The following is a 17,187-nucleotide window of genomic DNA, read 5'->3' on the forward strand; positions in this document are numbered from 1 at the left end:
TTTAAGAAAATGGGTGTTAGAGGTAAAGGCTATTCATATAGACACTGCATTCGATGACTATGATTTCAAATCAACATTTTAAGTTTGTCCATTTGCTGTAGTGGAGAATAATAGGCCTATTCTTAACCTTTAGCCACTTGAGACCAATCTAGTAATTTTCTCAAAATCAAACTGAACCATTTCTTGCTACAGATCCCAATTGAATTAATTGACCGACATGTTAACTGTACTCAACAACAAATGGCATTGCAGATACAGAGAGAGAGAGAGCAGATGCTATACTATTTAGGGCTAAATTTACAGTATTTCCCCAGTCAGTCATTTTTATGTTGAACCCACTTTCTTTATTATGCTGGGAAATAAAATGGGATCAACAGATGGACATCAGTGTTAAGTTGCAAACCGGGGTGTTGCCCAAAAGTCGTCCCATTTATGCGGTAAATTTGCCGAAACATCTTTTGGTTTCCGTAGTAGCAGAAGTAGCGATGGATTGAAACTTGTTGGAGGTGGCCGATGATCGCAGAGAAAACTCAATGAGCATGTCTAGACTTCACTTTGTGTCTAGACTGATATAAAAAATGAGAAGTTTCAGTTCTAAAACCCATCAAGTACCCTTCTTGGGGGTGGCTTTGATGATTTAAAAAAAGTATTATAGGCCCTATTTACAACCCTTTCCTACAAGAATATTTCAAAAGGGAATCCGATGATATAGGGCTTTTTACGTTCACAATGACTTCATTTCATTTTTGTCAAGATCTATTCTATATCAGTGGAATAGTGAGGGGAATAGATTGTTCAAACAAGTTTCTTACAAATCATTATGCATTTCCCTAAACATATGTTATGCAATTGAAATAGCTTAAATATAGGCCTACCGTATCATAGGTCCAGATTTTTTTGTTAGACTTTAGGTTCATGAAATGTACCCTAGACGAAGATTAAAATATGCAAACTTTCTTGCAAGACAGCCACTCCGCATACACCCGATGACTCCACTCCTATCTCTAGAATGTGATCTAAATATCTTATGACATGAGAATGCATTAATTACATCTTAGAGCTACAAGCGTCCCAAGATGGTATTCGACATTGGGCTGGGCACGGTGAATGGAACTCTGATCCCGGCCAAGGGTATGGCAGAGGTGACGATGGGATATGACATATGATGCCCGATCATTTATTTTCATACTGGCAACCATTGCCATGGGTCATTATCCATTTCTGTTTTTCCCACGCTGTCCATCCCCACAGCTAGGCCGGGGGCCCTGCACGACCCGTCACCATTGGCCCTGTTTTCAAAATAGTATACATATATTGACTGCTTATGAGGGCACTAGTAAAAATCATTGCCCCTCAATGATCTTGCAACTATTATGATCATTGTGGGGTATTTATATTTTTTTTTACAATTAGCCGAATAGAACAGCAGTCAATGTTTGTTTAATATATTAGGCCTACCAATTATTTCTTTGGAAGGGCAATAATTTTTACTATCGCCCTGCAAAAAAATCATGCCTATTGGTAAAAATATAGACTATTACCATAACTTTTAAAATGAGGGCTGATCAGGCTTGATAAACTGGGTCTGATGGAGACTGACCCTAGTTCCTGTTTCTGTGGATATATTAGCGAGTTCCTTCTATCTGGTCAAGGTCCTACATCCATATCTGACATATGACCAGAGATATGTCCAACAGCTTACCAACTATGGCAGGACATATGACAAGCTAAATATGAGATGAAACATGAGGTTTGGGCCATGGGCAAGTCTTAATCTAATTTTGCAGTGCACAATGCAGCGCCAGAATATGAGTTTAAAGGGGAATTTCACCCTGATGAAAACTGTGTTGTAAAAATAGCAAAAAAAATAATTTTAACAAATTTGAAGGTTTGGAGAAAATCAATTAAAGATTACAAATTATTAGAATATTAAGATTTTCGTTTGTCATAAACGAGCAGCTGTCCCATATGTTATATAATTTCAAAAAGCATAAATTTCATTTTTTAATGGTTCATGATGACTTATTTTTTATTGTCCTTTTAGGAATGGGTATGAAATCATTGCATATCCAGTTTGCTAATAAATGTCGGTAAGAGTCAGGGATTCGGATTCCAGTGACGCAGGTTCGTTTCCCACTTGGCGTGCTACTTGCTAGTGCCCTTTGGTAAGGCATTTATCCCAATTACCCAGTCCCTTGGAGAGGACTTTATGCTGTTGGTCCTCTAGTTGCTTGCTTACAGCATTCATGCTTTCACAGCAATCATGTAAAAATATCAAAACCATTCATCACCTATAAACATTTGCTTTGATCTTCCAAGCCAACGTTGTGAGCCACAATGTCACCCCAAGGCCCTGTACATGTAAGGGACCTGATCTGTTGACCTCATATCTTTCAAAAAGATTTATGAGGTCAAAAGTAAATATCTTTTCCCTCTCCCTCTGGAAACATCCCATTCCCCCCAAAAAATGATAATGATAATAATGATATTAATTACTTAAAAATAATAACAAGAATTAACAAATTAATAAATCAATTTAAAAAGTAAATAAATAAACAATGAATAAAACAGATAAATAAATTCTTTAAAAAATACAAACAAAATCCAATGAAAAATCTAGCTCATATATTTGTCTCAATAATAATTGGAGACTTTGGATACATCATGGTGGCCATTTACATTAAATGTCCACTTTATTTTAGTTAACATAACTTTGTCTATTTCTTGTTGCCTCAATATTAAATGAAGGTTCTTCACAAGTTTTGTTTGGATTAAGTGATGAAAACATAATGCTGACCTACCAAAGAAAACCTACACAGCACGCTGAAAAACAAACTTGTTTTTCAGGAAGGGTTTGTTGATGAAAGCGAAATTTTTGTCTATACAGAGTTAACCAGTAGACATTTTTATGGAGTTTGTGTAAATAAAGGTAGCTAGCTCTTTATTTTTCTTTGTCTAATGCATTAGTACTTTAACCTGAGAGGGTTAAGCAGACAGTCCAGACTTGTCATATCAAAAGTACACTACTATATATCACTTATTTTGCAATGAGTAATTGCTTGAGTTACATAATGAGTATGAATAACCATTTACAATGAACAAGTGCTTATTATCTTGCTTGAATAATCACTGTTTCATTTCAAGTCTATGAATTTTTTTCTACTTAAAGGACAAGTCCACCCCAACAAAAACTTGATTTGAATAAAAACAGAAAAATTCAACAAGCATAACACTGAAAATTTCATCAAAATCGGATGTAAAATAAGAAAGTTATGACATTTCAAAGTTTCGCTTATTTTCAACAAAATAGTTATATGAATGAGCCAGTTACATCCAAATGAGAGAGTTGATGACATCACTCACTCACTATTTCTTTTGTATTTCATTATATGAAATATGAAATATTTTTATTTTCTCGTCATTGTCATGTGAAATGAAGTTTCATTCCTCCCTGAACACGTGGAATTCGATTATTTTAACATTTTGTGCTTCAGGCAAGGAGGTCCTAATCGTCAAATTCGTAAAAATTGAAATATTGTATAATTCAAACAATAAAAAACAAAAGAAATAGTGAGTGAGTGACATCATCGACTCTCTCATTTGGATGTAACTGGCTCGTTCATATAACTATTTTGTTGAAAATAAGCAAACTTTGAAATGTCATAATTTTCTTATTTTACATCCGATTTTGATGAAATTTTCAGCATTGTGCTTGTCTGATTTTTCTCTATTGATTCAAATCAACATTTTTCTGAGGTGGACTTGACCTTTAAGCTTGAAGGGAAATAAAACCCAATTGAGGAAAAGAGAGGGGCAGAAGGTTGAATGATCAAATAATAAGTCACAAGCTCCAACTTCATATTTTGATCACCACTTCAAATGGTCTTCCTTATTTTTCATTAAAGGTCAAATCCACCCCAGAAAAATGTTGATTTGAATAGAGGAAAATCAAACTAGCATAATGCTGAAAATTTCATCAAAATCGGATTTAAAATAAGAAAGTTATGACATTTTAAAGTTTCGCTTATTTTGCACAAAACAGTTATGCAAATGAGACAGTCAATGATGTCTATCACTCACTATTTCTTTTGTTTTTTATTGTTTGAATAGTTATTTTTTAAAGATTTGACAAGGACCAACTTGACTGAACCATATAGTATTAAACAATGCTAATTCCAAATGGTCTGGGAGGAATTAATTGTTTTTTCACTTGACAATGAGGAGAAAATTAGAATATTTCATGTAATAAAATACAAAATAAATAGTGAGTGGATGACGTCATCAGTTCCCTCATTTGCATACCGACCAGAATGTGCACAATCACCTGTTTTGTAAAATTAAGCGAAACTTTAAAATGTTATAACTTTCTTATCTTACATCAGATTTTGATAAATTTTCAGTGTTATGCTTGTTTTTTTGTTCTCTTTTTATTCAAATCAACTTTTTGTTGTGGTGGACTTGTCTTTAATTAAGTCTATTTACAATGTAGCAGCTATCAATACTGCTCAATTTTCTGCATCTATTTGTTTTTTTCATTCAGAGCTTGGGAATCTCAACATATAGCAGGGAAAACAAATCATGGGTCAAATTGCAAGCTAATTTAGGCCGTGTTTATGCTTCCACTTTTCAGGCCAGAATCAGCGTTTCCAAACGTGATTAGTCCAAAACACGGTTACGTCCATGCTTACTTTCATTTAAACGCTGTTTCAAAACGCCAATCGTAAACTCACAAAAAGGTGCGTTTGTAAACGTCGTTTGACCAGAATCAGGCTTTCTAGGGAAGTATAAACAGAACCACGATCGTAAACGTGTTTAAATGACGTCATGTGGTAAATGCTTCCGGTGAGATGAAAATCCGCGGGCAAATACAGTCGTATTGCTCCATGTTATCTCCACGTAATAACAACAATCGGAAAAAAAAACTTTCGAAAAAAGGCGCGCCCAATTTGACCTCGCTTTACGATGCGAAGCCAGCTGGAGATCATGATTTGCTCTGAAAAGTTAAGCATAAACAGCACTCCCAGAACCACGTTTACGATCGGAGTTTTGAATCGACGTTTGAAATCGCTGATTCTGTCCTCGCAATGGAAGCATAAACACACCCTTAATGAACCAGTAGAGCAATAGCTATTATGATTATGCATACACAAGCTTTTAAAAATAGTTGTGACATCTTTAGCAACCTCCTTTTGATGTAGGTTTACAATGTATCCAACGAGAATGTAATTCAAGAACAGATCCAATTATGAGAGGTCATAAAAACCCTGAACTATTTTTAAAAGTTTCTTTCTGTCATGAGAACTTTTCTGTCATATTATGGAGAATGTAAATCATGTTTACAACTCCCTTGGCGATTGGAATATGAGTCTGAAAAACCCAGAATCATGCTTGCCCTTTTTCATAAAAATCAAATGACAAGAAAAAAGTTGGGACTAATTTTTCTGAATACTGAATCATATAAGAAGAATATGTATTTCTGCATGGAGTGTGGATATGTTCCATAAATGGTTATAGTCATTAATATTCATCCAGGAAAAACAAAATCGTTTTTAAAGCATGGATATAAAAATAGCAAAACACATAAGAAAATTATTGATTATCTTTGGAGGCCGTACAGCGAGTCAAAATAGCCGTTTCAACATTTTTTTGTACCAGCTACATATAGGTAGTTTGAATAAAAATGAAAAAAGCCATAGGGGAAATGTTACTGACATAATGGGACGGCCTTCTAACCACCCTGTACTGTGCTGGTAACAAATGTTCAATAAAATTTTGGAAATTTCCACCATTTTTAGACTAGTTAGACTTTGAATGCAAGCTAAACTTCTAAATGCAAAGTTACTTTCTGAACCTCTCAATTTGTCAAGTGCATCATGGTTGTTCTTTTACCTACAAAAGAGGGCACAAAATTGATAAATCTTCTTTTCCAGTGGTCAACTTTATAAAGTAATTCCAAATCCTGGTAATCCTTTGTTATAATAAACTTAGGGGCAGATTATTTGGAGGAAGAATAAGGATAATTATAATCGGATAAGGGGGGAATCACTGCCATTGAAGAGTGGACAGTATCAGTCGAGAATCCTCCTAGAAAAAGCACCCTAAAAGAGGATCTAAAGACCGGCCGCTGTATTTGCACACTCTAATTTTCTTTCTGCAGCGGCTCCAGAATTCCAAATTATGCCCTATTCCCTTTTCGGGGGCTTCATTCTCATTTTTTTAATTTTTTACATTCTATGTAACCAGACTTTTCAGTTTCGCACGTTCAGAGTCTACCCGCGGAAAAATAACTTTTTACAGGTTTTTTTTCACAGATGCTGTTCTCTGTCCAAAGGTAGTAACACCCCCCCCCCCCCCCCCATATAAAATTTTGGGTCAGGATGGAGGGCAATTTCCCACCGAGAAGTTATCGCCAATTTTACATGTCAGAATATTCTACAACAATCAAATAAATATACTTTTCTTTTAGAAACCTTTACTAACTGCCTCTGTGTTCACAAACTAGGCCATAAACTAAAAACGGATAAACCCTAAAATGTAGGAAACCCAGCACATTGTGATTTGTAGTTCTAAAATAAAAGAGGTAGGATTGGCTGTGCACCTAAACTAGTGCTGGACTGCTAGCTGGCCTTACAGGTTTGACACGTTAAGTTTAATCGAGAGAACAGTCACACATAAAGGCCCCACATCTTCTGACAAAAAGGAAATAGATATCTTGATGACATTATTAACCTTTAACACAAATGGATGTCCATCTTTTATCATTGCTTAGGCCTTAATATCCTGCCCCTTTTACATTACTTGACCAGGGAGGCGATTTTATCCAGATTAAATTCCTGACTCAGTAAGAAGAGTATGGTAAATGCAACCTTTGGAAACATGTTTGTAGACCTCACTCCGAAACACATTTTGATAGCTCGTGGGGAAAAGAAATTCTATCAAACTGGATACAACTATAAGTAGATAAGTAGTTTGTAGCCCAATGGCAAAGTTACGAAGGCCTACTTTTGTTTATAGCTCAAAGGCATATAGAGTAAGAGCGCAAATCTAATGCATCCCTCAGTTTCCCCACATCAAATAGTAATTAAAATCATCTAATCTTGAGTAGATATGAACAGGTTATTTTTAAGTAACATTATGCAACAAAGATTCACTGAAGAGTAGAGCATACATGTGCAAGAGAGAAGTTTGACAGTTTAGAGCTCCCGGTGGATGTTTCAAAAAGCTGTTCGTAAGTTAAAAACTGGTAAACCTTTCTTACGCTCTAAATAATCACTGGTCAATGAACATTTAATGGTGAATATCATTTACCACAAGAAAGGATCACCAGTCGTTCTTTAAGTTGTTCTTAACTTACTAACAGCTTTAAGAAACGGGCCCCTGGTTACATAATACAGCTGTGCTGCTATTAAGCCCAACATAATTTAGACTGCATTACTGCAGAGTACTTGACATTGTAACATACAGTATCTTTGATTTAAAATCCCTCAAAAGTGGATGCCACTAAACCAATTTAATACATGTGCCATATGACAGTGATGATGTGAATATTACAAAATATGAATCTGTTCATTGGATAAATAGCCAACAATTTTTAGATAAATTCAATTTGATTGGGTGCCTAGTCAAAATAAAATAGAGTTTATGAACCCCCTTCCCAAGAATGGAATGGGCTGAAAATTTCAGGATCGAGTTTCTGTCCATAGCTTTGTGATATCCATTTAAAATGTGTAAAGTAATTGCTGGCATGGCAAGATGCTCACAACTGTGTAGGAATTCAAAAGTCTTTTTTGCTAAATTGGATCTACATGAACTTTATCTGGATAAAATACATGTAATTGTGAATGCACAAAATAAATTATCAAGACTTTTGAGGTGTGAACGTGTTTTGGTAATTTACAGGCATTATTTGTATCTAACGAGCAAGTATTATTCTTATTATTGTTATTTGTTTGGCATCACTGGTGCCTACAGTAGAAGGCAAAAAGCGAACTGAATCGCTATGACCCACAGGTCCCTCCTCCCAATACTTTATAACTGATTGGGGGAGTGCAGGTGGACCACTACACCAGGGTTTCCCCTACTCTTAGACGGCAGCGGGTTCTCAACGTGCAAAGGTAGAGATTCTCCTCTACACGGGGCCTCCATTTAACATCCTATCCTAGGGATGGAGGTTTTCCACTGTTACATAGCCTACATCTATGGAACAAGGGAGAGACGTTTTACACATAACGCAATACAGCGTAGCTTCAATCATCCACCCGGGGTGGACTCGAACCCACGATCTTTGGTTTGACAGGAAGAAGCTTTACCAATTGAGGCAACTTCACTCTCAAAAAGTAAAAAGCACCTACTACACTGTAGTAGAGCCCATCCTGTCATGATAAGGGTTGGTGCATTCCAGTGAGATATCAGGCATGTTTTTCTAAGATTGGGAATATTTTCGTTGAGGTTCACGTAGAGTGTCCTTAAAGGGAAAGTATATGTAGATAGTACAATCTAGGGGCATAAGAGGTACCTACATGTAGCTTTCTTATGTTGGTCAAGCAGCAAATCTACTTTGCCTGAGAATTCTGATATTTCATGCCCAACCCCACCTCACCAAAAAATAAGATTCCAACCACGCCCTTCATTCAGAATTTGTAGTTGTTTTTCTTTGGATTCTTTACAATTATATCCCATAATCTCCAATGAGGGATTATTGGGGGAAAAAATCAACATCAAAATTAAGGTTTGAAAAATCATTCAAAAAAAATTCTAAGGCTACCTTTTGAGCCCAACAGCCAATGCTTGTGTTACAGTTGCGATGGATAGTATGTCAGTTTTTAGGGTCTCTGGAGGTACTTGGAGGAAATTGGCCCAGAGCCCCTTTATTTTTTTCTAATGTTTTTTCATTGCCAATCCATTATAAGTATAATTTAATTTTCTATCTCTGATTATTTAAATGAATCGAAGAAAACATCAGAATTAGCATCATTCTGTAATAAAAATAATAAACAACAATGCGCAACATTATTTTCGAATCCTACTTTTTTGATGATTGGTTGAGCTTTAAACCATTTGGTATGTGGCATCCCGTTGTGCTAGTAGGCAAATGTTGGGTCAAGACTGTAGCCTTGTTATAGCTCTGAACTTAGCCTTAGGATGGGTGTGGCCTCCGAAGGGTTTGGAGGATCACATTCTGCAGCACGCAAACAGGTGTTTCTCTACTCACATGCAACTCCATGGATATAAAAACCAGGGATAAACTATATTTGAACCAGTTGCGGTAAGCCTAGAAAATCACATGTAGGCCTGCCTACATAGTTATGACAAAAATCCTTCAATGACCTAGCTATATCATCTTGCTCAATCAAATTCAAACCCTTTCAATCTCAATGGTCATACATCAACCCCCTTCCTTCCCCACTCCATTCTCATGAGAGTTCATCAAAAGGTATCTCACAACCAATCTCTTTTTAATATTTCCCATGACAATTTTTCCAGTTGCCTGTAAATGCTGGTTGCTACACAATAGCTAACTTGTGACCTTGATACAATGTACCTCACCTTGGAACAGAACATGATTTTGGTTTAATATTACAACATAAAAGGAAAGATGTGAAACACTTCCCCCCCCCCCCCCCACCAACCCCAACCCAACTTTCATGAACTTCAGACATCTTAATTGGAACCATCCTGGGATAGCCACCCATCCCAACCACAACCCATATACCAGTCACGATTAACCCTTTGACTGACGCCACTCTGTTACTCCCATATGCATTGCTCATAGTCCACCTCGTTCCAGGAGACAATGGCTTAACTGTAAACACATTCTTATACACACCAGAAGAGCCAGACTGGAAGTGTTAAGTGAATTTGGTCGCCACCTTGCGATCCGACACCCAATCTCTGCGCCCCTGACCGGTCCTGTAATTCCCTCCTTGTTGGAACACAGTGGCCATCTCCCCATGCCTCCCTCATAAGTTCCGCAATACATTTTAGCTACTCTGTGTGTTTCGCTTAGCTAGACCTTCCTCAATGTTTAAGGATTCAGGGGTTCATGAACAATATATGTTGCATGGAATTTGACAAATAAATTCAATTTTGTTTGTAGTCTCCAAAGACAATATTAGCTTCCTGGTAATACAAAATCAAGTGGAGAAGCATCTCTCTTTATTACCAATCTGCCTCGCTGTGTGTCATTTTGCATGCCGTGTATTTTTATATTAAAAAAAATTGCATTAATTGCATGAATTACAGTATAAAAAATGTAATTTTGAAGTTTTTGTTTGTTTCCTGACCTGTGCTGAAATACAGAAAGTACAAGATGTAGGCCCATAATTCTTTCTAAAATGCCTCACAATGGTATTCCATAATATTAACAAAATATTATATTCCTAAGACATTTTTATGTTCAGCAAAGGTTGTTATAGGCATACAAGGAATAAATATATTTTCAACAAATCTATATTGGAATATGGATTTTTTAATATTTCCATATTATTGTCACACATTTCAATGAATGCAACAAATAATAAAACTTTAGAATAGGATTGTTAAAAAAACATTTTATTATATCATTCTGAAACATTATAAAAAAAAATAATTTCTTGATATTTACAAGATCAGCAATCTTAGCATTTTAAATTTCCTTTCATTTTAATTTCCCTGTAACACCTATCATTTTGATACATAGCTGTTAAAATATATCATTGATATCATTATTCATAATGGACATCTTCCTTTTCTCCTCTCTCTGGGAAAATTATACAAAAATATTATGATCAGAAAAGAACTTACCCTTTCTCCTTTTGTGCCATTGCATATACAAGTTGCTGATAGACATCCTACGCAGGCCTGTAATATTAGATTGAAAAGAAATCAACAGTATTTTAGTACAAACATCACATTGGTCTATATATATTACTTCTAGTTAAGTCCATTGCCACCTGAACTTAACTTGAATAGCCCCTATATGCATGTACACAAATGAACAAGTGAAAATGAAGGAGGCCATACAGGCCTAATTTCCAATCAATGAATACATGCAGACATGAACTCTTTCATCAAATAATGCAAATCTTTAAAATGTCATAATTTGTTATTCTGTCCAATAATAATATAGGGTATTTATATTGCGCACATATCCACCTTATTAGGTGCTCAAGGCGCTCCTATATTACCCGGCTAAGCTAGGCGTTCATAGCGCACACAGCTTTTTAAGGAATTACTTCCTACCGGTACCCATTTACCTCACCTGGGTAGAGTGCAGCACATTATGGATCAGTTTCTTGCTGAAGGAAATTACGCCATGGCTGGGATTATTCTCTGTCCAATTTTGATAAAATTCTCAGTTAATGTCAAATTTTCTTTCTCTGTTCAGACCATATTATTTTTCAGCCTGGAGTACCCCCTTTAAGAATATAGTGTCTCCATGTAACATGGAATAGGCCTCTAGCAGGCCACGCCCTATAATTATGCTTACATTGAAAAATGTGTACAGGAAGTAGTCTGTAGTTCAGTCCCTATTGAATAATCAACTGAGATAACAAGCAAGGTACATTTTAATAGGGCCTATAAATATATCTATGATAAAGCCATGAAAAAATTATATGAGGTTGTGTAGTCTACAGTCCAGACATTACCAAATTATCAAGAGATATCTGATGACAACCCTGATATGCCCTACAATGTATATTTTATGTAGTCTGCAGTTCAGACACTACTACCTTGTCAACAGTAAGCCCATAACCAGCCTGTTTATTGATGCTGTTGTGTTGTAGCTAAGCTTATACAGGAATATTGTTCAGCTATGAAGATTTGCGCCAAATGGTATATTTTTACAGTGTAGTCTGTAGTTCAGACATTACTAAATTGTCAACAGAAAGCTGATAACAGGCCTGGGTATATTTTCATATCATTGAAATAGAAGACACCATCTGCTGGATGACTGATAGAGGACATTCCCAAGCTTCCAGTATAAACTATATACCCCCAAAGGAATGCATGCTATACATATAGGCCTCTACCAGATAGGCCCCTTGCCCTGACCCATAAAACCACTTTGCCAGGCATTAGTTTTAATATTGCCCTCCTATATCTTAAAGGGAATGATCAAATTTTGTAAATTATAACAACATATTACCACCGCATGTGTGGAAGACATTGATCTACATTAATATAAATGCAATTTTCCACCATAACAATCAATATAAGAAATAAAAATAGTATACAAATTTATATTTTCTTTTTTTTCAAATCATATATATTCAATTATTTTTCAGTTAAGTCAATTTTGTTTGAAGTTGTAACTGCAATTAAAACAAGCAAGCCGTCGCACGCACCACGAACCGTCCTCTCTGCGCACTTCGATGCGAAAGTTAAGCGCACTGTATCTATTTCATGAACCGTCCTCTCTGTTGCGTTGCCAACTGTGGCATAAATAATTAACTTCAAGAAAATATAAAGATACGGGATGAAACTTTGGAACCTGAACTTTTTAACAAAGACACTGGTAAATAATTTGCTCTCCTTGTAGGTGCACTTATTGCTGGTTTAAAAAAAAAACTTTTCTTTAAATGCGTTTTCTGCAAAAGTAACTTTCGCATCAAAGTGCGCAGAGAGGACGGTTCGTGGTGCGTGAGACGAAGTGATTAAGGCAATACGTGTATGCACCAGCGATATTCAAATAATACATTTTTTCAACATGAAATTATTATAATTGGTAAACTCTGAAGGCCTCTGTATTTTGGCAATATTTAGGCAGAAACTTGTACAAATTTTCTACTGGTGTTTTATAAACAAAATACAGGTAGGCCAGGTACTGTTCAAAAGCCTTCAAACCAGATCAAAAGTAGTCCCTCCACAAACAGCTATGGAATGGAGGGTTCTTTTTTTTTACTTTCTAGAACAAAGAAGACTGCACCATCCCTCATTCATCCATCATGACACCAGATAATTGAGACATTTTCATTTTTTTAGTAGTCCCTGAAGGAGAATATCACATCCATGCCACACATGAACATTAATTTCCCTTAACAATTCAACACCCTGACACTGAACAGTATACACCCTTCTCCTAATGGAGGGACTCGGGAGGATGACTGAAAACGACCCGAGATGAAATGGGGGATGAAAATGAGAAACAGATGGGATCATCCTGCCCTCGACCCAAGGGGTTCAAGTTTGAAAGGCAGGCTCTCCAATAATGATTTGTAATGTGGAGTAATAGGAAACCTGTTTTGGGTAAAATATGCCTTGGCTCTGTTCCATCAAATGCCCCATTTGCATGATGGAACTGACAAGAGGGGCCAACTACCAAAGCCTCGGAAAATCAGGACCATCTGGTCACAGTTCCCAGAATGCAACTAACTAGGGGATCAGATTTTTTTTTTTAAATACTAGTCCACAGGTTCAGAGGATGTGAAAAGTTGTTGGTTGCACCTGAGCCAGACGTTTACATCCTATTTCATGTGTTATACTTTAGGCCTACAAAAGATATATATCTCGAGGCCTGTGGGAATACAATCATTTTGGGGATAAAATAAACAATATGTATCTTTCCAAATGACCAAATATTTATTACATGTGTGAAGTAATAGTGCTATGTAGTACAAGTACATATTGTTAAAATATATGTAGGCTACTCACAATGATATAGGTATAATATGTGAAATAAAATAAAGTTATTATAATATATTCAGATTTTCAATATGGGGCCTATTTCACTGTACTGTTTTTTATTCAAATCATGATCTAAATGAACATTTTATTTTTCAATCTGGTATGAAGAATGAAGTACTTAAACAATCCAAGTATTAATCTAATGATATATTTTACTCATACACAGAACAACAAAATGCAATGGGCCTAAAACTCAATCATTCAAAAAAAAGTGAAAGGTTTTGTTTATATCCTTTTCAAGGTTTGTTTCTGACAAACAAGTCAATCAACTCCTGTGAAAATTGAGAAACCATTAACTAATCATAAAATAATTTCACATAATCAACAGTTTCCTGTGTGGTGTGAAGTAAAAAAAATCCCAAGTACGTTACTATACCCATCAGTCTATTTCAACAGCGAGTGAGCCAGCCAGTCAGCTGGAGGCATCGCCATGACCTCTATCGCAGTTCAAAGGCCCAAGTGGGCGGGAACAATGCAGATCTGGCTCCGCCTATTTGCATAATATGCATGAGCCGCTAGTTGCCGCTCGCAGACCCCATAGATCTATTTTCCACTTCTAAGCAGTTCAGAGACATTTTGATTCAGAGGCCATTCTAACACTGAAAATAACGACGATCTATTTCAATTTTCAGAATGTAAACAATTAAAAAAAACACATGGGGGAAAATGACATAATTTCTGTCAAAACAAACTTGACCTTGAACATGACAAAAATGAGTAAAACAATCATTTTTTTAACTTTCTCAAATATAAATGTTACTTTCAATTTTTACTATTCATCTACTGAATTGAATAATATCAATCATTACACTTCCACAAAAACACTAAAGAATAAAAAAAATCATAATAATTAATGCATATGCAGGAAATCAAATCCTCAAATATCAACAAAAAGTTTGTCAAAATAGTAATTCCTCAATCATAATACCACCATTGCATAGGCCTAAGTAAATCAATTCAAATTTTGAAGATTTTCCAGGCTGGTCCAAAGTCATCTATTGTTCGTTAGAAAAGTTGTGAATTCCTTTCTTTTGGGAAAAAAAGGTTGTCAAACATGTCAAAATCCAACCCTAACAGCGGGAGTTTTGTGATGAAAACAGCAACCTCCCCAAATCATCCAACCTGCGATGCAACGCAATGACTTTTCTTCACCGCGTCCGTTCATCAGCAAAAAAAATCTATGAAAAACTGAACATAGTTATCTTCAAATACTCGTACAAGAAAGATTAAACGGTATACCATTTAAACATAACAAAGCGTCGTATATGCGAGCATACCATCTGAAAATTTGTTGTAAGCAAGTTATAAATAATTTAACCTCAAACTTCAATGATAAAAGTATGACAGTTCGATATTTGACAAAACTCACCGCAGCATCTGCCCAGTAAGCGAAGAAAATTAATAGTAGCGAGAGACACACGAAAACGTGCCTTTCCAGTACTTCTCTGTATTTCATAGTTCAAAAATGAATATCTACACAAGTCTAGAATATAGTCCTTTCAGACAAGAAAGGAGGATAAAATGAAACTGGCAAGGCTCTTCTGCCCGCCGAAGTCAAACACTCTGCTCCGGCACGCTCTCAGACTCCAAGCCTGCAGTGTCGGGGTATCCACTCAAGCGAATTCCGCTAACACACCGCTCGTCCCATTGTTCACTACACGGGCGTCTGTTGGGCAAATCTCCCAGGCACAAATTGACGGAGTCGTAAGCTCAATGTAGAGTCAAGATACCGGTGGGTGGAGAGATAATCGAGGAACGCTTTCAGCTCGCTGTGCCGATGACGGAACTATTTTTCAAAATCTACCAGTATAAACAAACGTCTCCAAAAAACAATGATTTAGCACTACTTATTTGCTTTCAAATACATTTAAGATGTATAACTGCCAAACATTTCACAATGATCATATCATATAAGTATATTTCTCATTTATGTGAGAGTTAATTTATATCTGCGGATTTACTGCGTCGAATCACCCTCATGAATATTCAAACAATCTGCAATCTGACACGGCGATTTGAGAAAAGTTTTGAAGGGAACGTTGGGAGAATTTTAAGAGCAATCGGTAGCTTCTTGTTCCCAGCACAGCGGTAGCGTCAATTTTTAATAGGAAGTTGGTCCGACATTGTTCGTTTTTTCCGTTTCAAAATGAATTCATTTTCGACAAGGATTGCAATAAAAGCGGACAAAATAAATAGACGGACTACTCTAAGTGTGTTGTTTCTGTCACAAATTGCGTGGGATTGTTAAACAAATACTCTCTCTCTGTCATGTCTGTTTTGGAAAGAGAGAGGAAAATAATTTAGTCTGATAGATTATGCTTAATCTGTCTAGTGTCTCGTTATTATTGTCTGTTTTTAAAAAATAGACAATATTTCTGCCAGTGAACCAGACATGATTTGGTTTGTTTTCATTCATTTCTTAATGACATGCATTAAGTTGAAATGCTCCACAATAATTCCGAATATTGAATACTATATTAAGACTGCGTATCCAGGTAATAATTTTAAGAAAAAAAATATGCTCCCCATATCCATGAAAGACAGTATATAGCCTCCCATTTTTTTATTAATTAGTATTCAATTACGAAATGACTTTTGTTCATGGAGATTGTAAGTTGGCTAATCTTGACATCAATAAATAAATTGTCATTTATTTGTACAAAAAACATAATAGATAATATGAAGTATATCTTATTTAAAGATAATATTATTTAAAGATAATATCAGAGACATAGATTGGAGTGAAGTTTATAAAACAGATGATGCCAACATTTCTTATGATATCTTTATTGATTCAATATCAAAATTATACAATACACACTTCCCTTTGGAAAAGTATTCTTCAAAACAAAGAGTGAAGAAACCTTGGATCACTAAAGGTATTCTTAAATCTATTAAAAGAAAACATGTATTATATTGTAAATATTTAAAATGTTCTAGTCCAAGGAATAAAGTGAAGTATACTAATTATAAAAACAAACTCACTTATGTGATACGTTGCTCAAAACAAAAGCATTATTCTGATATTTTTCAATGTGCAAAAGGTGACATAAAAAAGACATGGAACCATATTAATGATATTTTAGGTAAAGCTAAAAAACCTACCATACCACATCATATGCACTATGAAAATGTAAATCTTACCACAGACCTTCATATAGCTGAGAAGTTCAATCAATATTTTGCTGGAATAGGTAAAAAAATAAATGAGAAGATTCCTGAAACTGATTTTTCCTTTTCTAGATTTCTAAATGGAAATCATGGTAATGCTTCACTTTTCCTTCGACCCACCTCTGCCTCTGAAATTCTTAAGTTTACTCATGTGTTAAAATCGTCTAAATCATGTGGGCACGATGACATCGCATCTGTTGTTGTGAAAGATATTATTCATCTAATTGTGAACCCTCTTTGTAATATTTTTAACAAATCTATCTCTCAGGGTGTTGTACCCACAAGTATGAAACTAGCGAAAATAGTACCTCTTCTTCTTCTTTCTCTTCTTCTTCTTCTTCCTCTCCTTCT

General features: G+C 35.6%; 1 protein-coding gene across 2 annotated transcripts in view; it reads right to left on the minus strand.

Moving 5' to 3' along the window:
- The window catches only part of LOC121429627 (collagen alpha-5(IV) chain-like), a 76,023-nt gene extending 60,613 nt beyond the window's left edge, over window positions 1-15,410 (minus strand). The window contains exons 1-2 of one of the 2 annotated variants that reach the window (XM_041626764.1): window positions 15,035-15,410; window positions 10,783-10,839 (exon numbers count right to left, since the gene is read on the minus strand). In XM_041626764.1, coding sequence (XP_041482698.1) covers window positions 10,783-10,839; window positions 15,035-15,121 — 144 coding nt within the window. In that variant the 5' untranslated portion in view covers window positions 15,122-15,410. The remainder of the gene's footprint in view (window positions 1-10,782; window positions 10,840-15,034) is intronic. The other variant, XM_041626763.1, reaches the window with a different exon arrangement.
- Window positions 15,411-17,187: the final 1,777 nt, after the last annotated feature.

Source organism: Lytechinus variegatus, chromosome 16, assembly GCF_018143015.1.
Source record: "Lytechinus variegatus isolate NC3 chromosome 16, Lvar_3.0, whole genome shotgun sequence".
Classification (NCBI taxonomy): Eukaryota; Metazoa; Echinodermata; class Echinoidea; order Temnopleuroida; family Toxopneustidae; genus Lytechinus; species Lytechinus variegatus.